At 32.4% G+C, this 10,172-nt stretch overlaps 1 protein-coding gene across 1 annotated transcript; it reads left to right on the forward strand.

Annotated features, from left to right (window-relative positions):
* Nucleotides 1–8,333: 8,333 nt before the first annotated feature.
* LOC109214593 (non-specific lipid-transfer protein 2-like) lies at nucleotides 8,334–9,923 on the forward strand. Its single transcript, XM_019378531.1, has 2 exons — nucleotides 8,334–8,759; nucleotides 9,601–9,923. Exons 1-2 carry the CDS (start codon nucleotides 8,431–8,433, stop codon nucleotides 9,608–9,610), a joined length of 339 nt encoding a protein of 112 aa, XP_019234076.1. The 5' UTR covers nucleotides 8,334–8,430; the 3' UTR covers nucleotides 9,611–9,923.
* The last annotated feature ends 249 nt before the right edge of the window (nucleotides 9,924–10,172 follow it).

Consider the following 10,172-nt stretch of genomic DNA (forward strand, 5'->3'; position numbering starts at 1 on the left):
GATCATGCTCCTGGGGTGGTGGAACGAATCTGACTAGCCCAATAAAATAATGTAGTATTCTGCACTTCTTGGCCTTTATATGAGGTGTGTAATCCCGACTTTCTGGCAAGAAGAATTCCAGAATGTAAGCACTTTGTTCATCATTCCTTGACTCCTCAAATAGCTCGGACGACTCTATTTCCATATCATCATCTAAACACAATGTGGAAAAATGCTTGGAGTGAGGACCAATGCGCTCAACTACATGAACATTGGGACTATCTACATTCTCAACACTAATGACAATAGAGTCAACTAAATATGTATCCTCAATATCCTTGGTTGACTCTAGTATCTCTTCTACAACATCGACATCCTCAAAATCTAGTGCGATTGATTGTTGGTGTTCTACTCTAGCCTCCTCCTCTAGCTCATAAGTTTCTGTATCTAATTCACGCTCTTCTTGGATACTATTCACAATATTGGCTTGTTGAGCATTCAAAACTTCAACCAGTTGATTTACTCATGTGAACTTTCAAGTTGTGAATAGTTTCCTCCTGCCTTTCTATCCGCAGTAGTAATTTACTCTGTTGTTCCAAAATGCACATTAACATATCTTCGAGCTTTTTTAGGTCAGCTTCCCTAGGTTCTTTGTTCCTATTAACTTCACCAGAAAAAGAAGAACCATCAAAGTAAGGGGTTGGGGGAAGGTAAGAAATATAAGCACAACCGTGAAAGTGACCATCTTGACCACCACACATATCACACACATTCCACACATAAGATTGAGTTGGTGCACAAAACTCGCTCTCAGGAATATTTTGATAATTTTGCCTTGGGTGGTTTCCTTCACAATATGTATAAGGAGGATCAAAAGTAGAATTACCAACAACAAAATTCTCATAATTCCATGATGTCATGTTTCTCAAATAAACAAATAAAACTAAAATAAAAAAAATAAAAAAAAATCAAATAATAAAATAAAAGTTCAAACTTGAAACCTAGCAATATGTACACCTACAACTACACCGTTAGTTCCCCGGCAACGGCGCCAAAATTTGATCACGCCCAACTATGCCTTCTAAAAAGGACAATGCGGTCGCTACAAATATAATCCGGTTTACAAGTCCGGAGTCGAATCCCACAGAGAACTAAGGTTTAGCTACAGCTGTTCACTATCAGCAAGAAGACAAGCTTGAACAATTCCTAACCTATAGATATTAAGATTCTTATGTTTAACTACTTAACTAACAAATTAAAATAGTAAATTAACAACTAACGATACTGAGGGTTATAGAAAAGATTAAGGAGGTCTAAAGTTATGATTTCCCCTATTGTCGGAATCCTTCCCGCTATGTCTTCTATAATTTCGCCTAAGTATTCTCTACCGATCATGAGCACTCTTAATACTGTAAATCTCTCTCGAGTAATTACGACAATTTACTAGACGCGCTCTCCCGAGCTACGCTAGCTGGCTTTTAATACAGCTCACTTCAGATCGCACCCAAGGCTTCGTTATCCCTAATCCCGCCTTTAAACCCTCGGTTATTGATCCCTCATATACTTTGGGAGTGGTGTTGTTTAACAACTACCTAAATATGCACTCTCTCCCGAGTTATGCACACTAAATAGGCACAGCTAATTGAGAGCTCTTCAACCAACCACAATATAAACGTAGTTGAACAAATAGAGAAAAGCTATGGCTCAATTATATAAAAACATAACAAGAATTTATCCTACAAAAGGTTCTATCAAAACTCTAGATAACAAATTAGCTATTCATAATAGTATGTAAAACTACAATACTAAAAGTCATAACCAACAATGAAAAATAGGAAGAGGAAGGAAAAACTTGTAGAAGAATTCTCCGCCTTGCTCCCGATGTGTTCTTGCCTCCAAGGGTGTTGTCTAACCCTAAAGTAGTGTCTCTCCGCCTCCTTAGGTCTAATTTGTGCCCAAAATATGTCCCCTTCTTGTTCTAGGCCGGCCTCCTTTGTTTTATATAGGGTTTAGGACTTAAAATCCCATGTTTTACACTTTAGCCCCTGAAATTTACGCTTCCCACCGCGGTTTCACCGCGATCGCGGTGGAACCGCGGCCAAACGCCCTCGCGGATTCTTCATTCTTCAGAAACTGCCTTCCACCACGGTTCTGCCGCGGTTCTGCCGCGGTCGCGGCAAAACCGCGATTTTTTACCCTGTTCCGTTTGGAATTTGGAAAAACGTAAAACATGAAAGTTGTAGCCCTTTGAGTTAGCTTTCCAACCATATATTGTGGAGCCCAAATGGAGTTCTGAGCAAAACGTTATGTCTATTTTACTAGACAGTGCGCAATATGCCTCCTCAAGTCTTCGTTCGTACTTAATTATCAAATTTGATCCCCGAACACGATCCCGGCTTAATTCCTTGAGCTTTTACTCAGACTTCAAAGCTTCAAATCACTTAAATTCATTCCATAACATCTATATAGCTCGGAATCACACCTACAAGGCATAAAACACACAATTAGTGCAAAACACTAGCGATTAAAGCGCAAACTCAATTAAAGTGCAGTAAATTCGAGTGTAATAAGCGACTAAAATATGCAATTATAGCCTATCATCAACGGTATAAGCCGACATATGAGGTTATTGGTGTTATTGAAGTAGGCTATGGTTGTTTCCGGGTAGTCTGTCCAAAATCAATTTCTGTTTCACTAAATTCCGATTATGTTGATCATGCTTTATAGTCAAGTTGCACTGCAGATTATGTTATTCTAGGTTTGCATCCAAAGCAACTTCATTTTAAACAAAGAGTGAAAAGAATAATTCATTTCTTTACAAATTGGTTTGAGAGGAAATTCTTTGAATCTTTACCCTTTTATTCTTATGTATCGTTATCCATATCAAATTCATAACGTTGACGTACCGACAACGTAAGAAAATTAATTTATTTTTTCATTCCCATATGTAAGAAACATTGCTATTGGTATACTAGTACGGGGACGTGAGATCCAAAGCAACAATATTTAGAAATAGGAGTATATTATTTCCTTTATTAATCTAGTTGGAGAGTAAAGTATGTCGTTAACGTTATAATCTATACTATATTAAAAGCACGAAGGCCCTTAGCGTATAGTCTTTTTTACCCTTTAAAAATAGATTTTATATTGGACAATACTGTAATTTAAGTTAATTTTCTATTTTATAGGACTTCAAAATCAATTAAAATTTTTATTATTAAATTTTCCTTATTTGAACTTTGAATAAATTCCTAACATTTAGATTACATAAATCTTTTACTTATTTTACTCGTGTAAATTAATAGCTTCTCCTTGCATGTACATTATATATTTACTTATCATAATAGATCTATTTCAAGTCTTTAAATATTGAAGTTGACTATATATACAATCTAAACGAAACATATAGAGACACATTAGCAAGTAAGTATCTTTAAGTAAGTTTACAAACAACATGCCTACATTTGAAAATAATACTAATTTATAGTAATAATAAATATTACAATATACTTTAACATGTTGTAATATATACTTATATCAAATCAAAAGCTCAATTATAATATTGGATAAATAAAGCATATATATGATACTCTAATTTATAAATTGAAATTAATAGCAATAAATTATAGTGTAATTTATAAGAAATTTTAAGTTAGTTTTAAGTAAATCTTCCTACATATTTTCTTATTTAAACATGTAGGAAGCCTTAATATTTAAAATTTTAGAATTAATTAATATAATAATAATACCTTATATGTTACTCTTTAGAATATTGATAGAATTTTATCCAATATAAATTTATTTTTAAAGAGTAAAAAGGTCGATTAAAATTGTGTGAAATTAATTTTGAATGAAAATTCAATACAAAATATTGATCGATTTTTTTATCCTCTAAAAATATATTTTACCTTAGACAAAATTATCATTTAATTACTTTGATATCAACTAAATTTTTGCTTATTAAATCTTTTTTTATTTTAACTATGTAGGAAACACTAATATTTACTCTTTTTAACCTAACTTATTGGCAGTAATTAACTGAGCACGAAGTTTAAAAAAGATGAATTTATTTAAAATTTATGCTCTAAACAAGCCACAAATGTTTATGCAGCCATAAATCATCTTTTTAAGAGTAAATTAGAAAGTCTAACATTAAATTATTTTTAAATAAGGAAGTATGACATATAAATTCATGAGACAGAGAGAGTAGGATTTTAAAATCTAAGATTTTAGCTTATATAAATCATTCATTTAATGAATTAGGTAACATAACTATAATTCTTTCCAAAAATGTAGTAAGCCAAATTAAATAATTTTTTTTATCGAAAAATCATTAGAAAATATGAGTTCAACATTCTCTTAATTGTCTTCAGACAAAATTAAAAAGTACAATAATTTTTTATAGCAATTAAGCAACTAAGATAATCAATAAATTTGAGTTTCTCATTTCATGACAAAGCAAATACTTGTGCTAGATAGACACACGAGATTTTTATCCATTTAACCGAAGGATCAACATTCTTTCACTTTTAGAAACTTACACTTTTTTCTTTCATTTTTATTTTATAACTCAAGTATATATTTTATAATAGTTATATAACTTTTTACATACATGAATATGGGTACACGCGCAACGCGCGTACCCTAAGACTAGTAAGAAATAAATTTAACGTAGACCTAAAAGATAATTTTGTGGTTGCACTGACACAATGGTATTGTGTCGCTATAATTAATTGTTAATAACATATAATTATTGTGTCTCTATAAGCAGAGCGGGGCGGAAGCAGAGGCGGACCCAGGATTGCAACATATGACGGGGACACCACTATTTTGCTTAACCAGTACCCCTTAAAGACATTTAGTGTTCAGGGTGCCATGTTATATTTTATATACTCATATTTAAGGTATACCCACATACAAAATACAATAAGATTTTTGCTGAAGCTTACGGGGACCGATGACTCGTCGATTTTATACATAGGTCCGCCTCTGAACGGAAGAGGTTCATCTGAATCTCCTTTATCGGAAGATTAGACTATGTACTTACTTTTTTTAAAAAAATTTTTGAATTCCCGTGTTAAAACTTTTCCCTCCACTACTAAATGTGGCAATAATTTATAATTATACATAACTCCAATTTGCATGGAAGAAGAGACAGCCAGTGGACAACCGTTGAAGAGCAGATCTCAAAAAGACTTTAGAGAATACCCAGGTAATTGGTAAAAGAGTCAATTTTATACAATTCTCTGTTATCTTAGCCATTAAGCAATTCTTAATCAAGTTGTAATTGAAAAAGTGCATATCGAAATGCTCTTGAGTGGCTAAATCAGCAAGATCAATGTTAAATTGTTGATGTAGGACAGAGGAAAAAATGGCAAAGTTTGCGGCTGGCAATGCGAAATTTCTCTATATGGAAAAACTACGCGACACAGCAAACATATATATACTATTTACTATTCGTAGTTATATTTTCAGAAAAGTATCATTCATTATTATATTTAAATTTTATAGCAAATCCATCAAATAAGACATCAATTATTTTGAGTTGAAAAAAACAACAATAAGCTCTCGTAGCTTAGTTGGTTTGAGTACTGGCCTAGTAACGTAGCTCTAAACTGTAATGCTTTATCAAAGTTCCTCCTTTTATATTCATTTTGTCTCGTTATCCACATCAAAAATAAAGTTAACGTAGTAATAATCTAGCCCTTGGTTATACGTGGCTCCGCCACTTAGACCTACAAAAAAAGTAATTTTTCTTGTTGTTAAGAGCATCTCTCAAAAAAGGATTTTTACAATATTCAGGTGATTGGTAAAAGAGTAGTTTGTAGCCTTTTGGCCAAGCTTTTTTTTGAGCCAAAAATGCTTTTTTTTTTTAGCCAAAAGTACTTTGGTCAAAAATTGAGATGTTTGGCCAAGCCTTTGGAAGGAAAAAAAGTGCTTATAAGGAGAAGCAGAAGCAGTTTTGGAGAAGCAGAAAAAAGTAGATTCTCTCCAAAAGCACTTTTCTCAGAAGCACTTTTGAGAAAAATACACTTAGAAGCAGTTTTCAAAAGCTTGGCCAAACACTAATTACTGCTCAAAAGTGCTTTTCAAATTAATTAGCCAAACACAAGCTACTTCTCACCACAAGCACTTTTTTAAAAAGTACTTTTACGAGAAGCACTTCTCAAAATAAGCTGATTTTAGAAGCTTGGCCAAATGGGCTATTAGACAATTCACAACGATCTTTTTTTATTTTTATTTTATCAGTTTAAGCAGTTCTTAAGTTGGAATTGAAAAGAGTCACGTGCTTATAGTTATAAGTGGCCAATAGCCTCTTTGGCTAAGTTTTTTTTTGGCCAAAAGTATTTTTTAGTTTAGGTGTTTGGTTTAGCTTTTAGAAGAAAAAAAAGTATTTTTGATTAGAAGTAAAAGCAGGTTTTTGGAAGTAGAAAAAAATAGATTTTTCCCAAAAATATTTTTTCGAAAAGTACTTTTGAGAAAATACACTTAAAATACTTTTTAAAAGTTTGGTCAAATACTAACTACTGTTCAAAAGTATTTTTTAAATTAGTTAGCAAACACAAACTACTTCTCAGCAAAAATACTTTTTTTGTAAAGTAATTTTTAAGATTAACTAATTTTAAAGCTTGGCCAAACAAGCTACAAATCAGCAAAATCGATATTAGTATAGGACGGTGAAAATGGCAAAGTCTGCAGCCGGCTATGGCGGAAAATATGGTTTCAGAAAATAAGTCATGTGTCTATATTTGTTTGCTTGAAAATAACCTGATATTTTCCTCCAACAGTGGAAAATACATATTTCCCTAACCTAGTGGTAGCAAAATGGTTAAAATAACAATTATTTACTTATATTATTCATTAAAGATGGGTTAGATAATGAACTTTTTAAAAACATGTCAAATATGGATAAGATTCATATATTTTTTTGGTAAAGAAAAAAAATAAGATTCATATAATCCATTTAGAAAATAGTTAACTAATGGATTTAACTTTTACATTTGTAAAGCCTCAAATTGAGTAGAAATGACACAGGTAGCCACTCTAAAGGGCTGTTATTTAAGAATTAGCCAGTGTGTCCTGAATTTTAGTTTTTCAGTTCAAAATTTTGGGACAAAATATCTTGAATTGCCCTGATATTAAGATTTTTAGATTAAAATTCCAGACCAAAAATAAATACTAGTTAATCTCTAAATAGCATCCCTAAGAATTGCTATCTGTGTACTTGCCTCAAATTGGGGGTTCCTCAAATTTAGGAGACTAGGAATTCTCCAAAAAATGATCATATTAAAAAAGCCTATTCATATTATCTGCCGGTTAACCCCTTTTATGCCGGTAAGCCTGGATCGTATCCGTATATTGTATTACCCATTTTATCCTATTTTCTCTTCATCAAGTAAGCACCGGAAAAATAATTTTCAAAAGAATACTTTTTATAAAAAAAAAAATGGTTCTTTTCTGAAGAAAAATGATTTCTATCATACCAAATACACCCAAGCCAATGTTTTGGAGAATATGCCGCTGAGCGTGAAGGGATTGCCAAAAGGAAGCACCTTTGCTCAACCGACGATATTGAATGAATGAAAAAACTGTAGTTATTAATTAATTAATTACTTGAGTTTTGGTTCATTTCTGATTTGGACGATTAATAGTGTTTTACACCAAGTGAAATAATTGAGAATGATTTCGTCCAATATCTCTCTATTGCATGTTTCTTTCGTTTAGCTTACACGTTGAAGGGATTTATATATTCCATGTATTGTAATCTCCAGAACAGGTATCTTGAAAGGAAAGGAGGATTGTTCTACAACATACTTGACTTTGTTGGAAATTAAATCAAAATTAATTAAGAATCATAACTGTTTAGGATCTGGTACTTGCTAGTTTATTTAATTAGATTTTGTTGTCAAGGTTATGTAGGAATGTGTTTCTAATATTTCTAGTTAAATTTGATTTTATAGTAGTATAATCGGGTTTAACTACATATTTTCTAAGGTTGAGAGGTAGCTATGATGTAGAGGGATTCAAAAATTTACGAGTAAATAAAAAAGCCTCATACTATTTTTTTTTTCTCTTATTTGATAAATTTCTTTTATATTGCCTTTGTTAAATCTTTGAGACTTGGGTTTGGCTACAAAAGTAGGTATTGAAATTTGATTCAAAGAGAACTTCTTGAACAGATAACAAAAAGAAAATCTCTAAGCATGGGTTTCACTTTTATATTGCCGAAACCCCAAAACCCTAACATGCATGGTTCATGGAAGTTCCATGCATCAATGCATAAATAAACAAAAACAAATAACCCAAAACCAACTAGTTCTCCCACTTAAACTCATCCTCTCCCCTATAAAAACCCTAAGGTGCTAGAGGGTTTTGCACCCAACACTCAGTATATTATTATCTCCTACAATTCTCTCTATTATTTCATCACTTTCTCTCCAAACAACAAAAATGGCCGGAAAGATTGCCTGCTTTGTGGTTTTGTGCATAGTGGCAGCTGCGCGCAGCGCAGAAGCCCTAACTTGCACAGACGTTGATGCGCACCTCAAAAATTGCGTACCTTTCCTTACGAATACTGGGCTTCTAGGAACCTGTTGCGATGGCGTCAAGGAATTAAATGCCGTTGCAAGCACTACAGTTGATCGCCAAACTGCATGTACTTGCCTGGAAGCTGCTGCTAAAAGTATGTTGCTACTTGATTTGACCAAAGCTGCTAATCTCCCAAACACATGTGGAGTCGAACTTCCATTCAAGATCAGCCTCGACATGGCCTGCTCCACGTAATTATATTATCTGACTTCTTGTTAAATAGACACATTAATATTGCTTCTATGCTACTATTATGTTTTCTTGTTCACTTTTAATTTGTTTCAGCACTGGTAATTAGAGAAGTATTGAAAATATGAGTTAGTTTAGTGCTAACAATCACGTGGGGCATAGTTATGAGATAGGACTAATAGTAGCATGTTTGGCCGTGCTTCTAAAATCAGTTTATTTTGAAATTCCAAAGAAAATATTATTGGTAGGAAGCAGTTTGTGTTTGGCTAATTAATTTGAAAAATTTTTTGAGTGGCAATTAGTGTTTGGTTAAACTTATAGAAAGTATTTTAAAAAGTTTTTTTCTAAGAAGTGCTTTTAAGAAAAAACTCTTCTCAAAAATTGCTTCTGCCTCTAATCAAAAATACTTTTGTTCCTTCTAAATACTTGGCCGAACACCTAAACTTTGAAGAAAAAAAATACTTTTGGCCAAAAAGAAGCACGGCCAAACAAGCTATAAATCTCTCCATTGAACAGTGAAATGAGATGAAAAATGAGATTGGTGATTAATCTTCTTACTAGTTCCTTCATGTTTATACTAATGTTCATTGAAGATCTTACATAAATATATGCACTTAGTTAAACAGCATCAATTTTATTGTTAATAATGCCAAAGATGCGGTTTGCTTATTGTCTTACATGTGAACGAAGGGTTTCTTCATCTTGGGTTTTAATAGCCTGTTTGGCCAAAGTTTTTTGGGCCAAAAGTGCTTTTTTTGGTAAATTGTTTTTCAAACGTTAAGGTGTTTGTATAGATATTGCAGTTTGTATATTGATTTGCACTTGTTCGATTTTGTGATGCAGGGTCGTGTAAAAGGATGAAGAAAGATCTAAGTTTACAACCGCACAATTTGGTAGTATGCAATAATGAGGAGAAGCAGAATAAGAGATGGGATTTTCTTCTTTGATCTTATTTACTTATGGATCCATTTGTATTTGGTCCCTGTTGTTTTCTTTTTTCCTCTTTGTGTGTGTTCCTTTGTATTTGGTCCCTGTTGTTTTCTTTTTTCCTCTTTGTGTGTGTTCCTTTTTGAGTCCTAGACGATTCTAGTCCAGTATTGTGTAATAAATAAGCGGTTGTATTTCTATTCCATCTTAGATTGAACATCTATCATGTTTAATTAGCACAATGTGTCCCATTTTTTAATTCTTCTTTCTTATTTTTTCTCACATGTTTTTTTGCCCCTCATAATTCTTATTTTTATCTAATTAATGGACACAAAATAGATAAATGAAACTTAAGGCAATAATTCACCTTAATTTGAAAATATAGAAAGAATTAATTAATGCACTCATTCTATAAACAAATGTAATTGAAAATTAGTATTGATTATGTAAATGAAAATACTTCATGAACAAGTTATTATATATATATA

Source organism: Nicotiana attenuata, unplaced genomic scaffold (genome assembly GCF_001879085.1).
Source record: "Nicotiana attenuata strain UT unplaced genomic scaffold, NIATTr2, whole genome shotgun sequence".
Taxonomy (NCBI): domain Eukaryota; kingdom Viridiplantae; phylum Streptophyta; class Magnoliopsida; order Solanales; family Solanaceae; genus Nicotiana; species Nicotiana attenuata.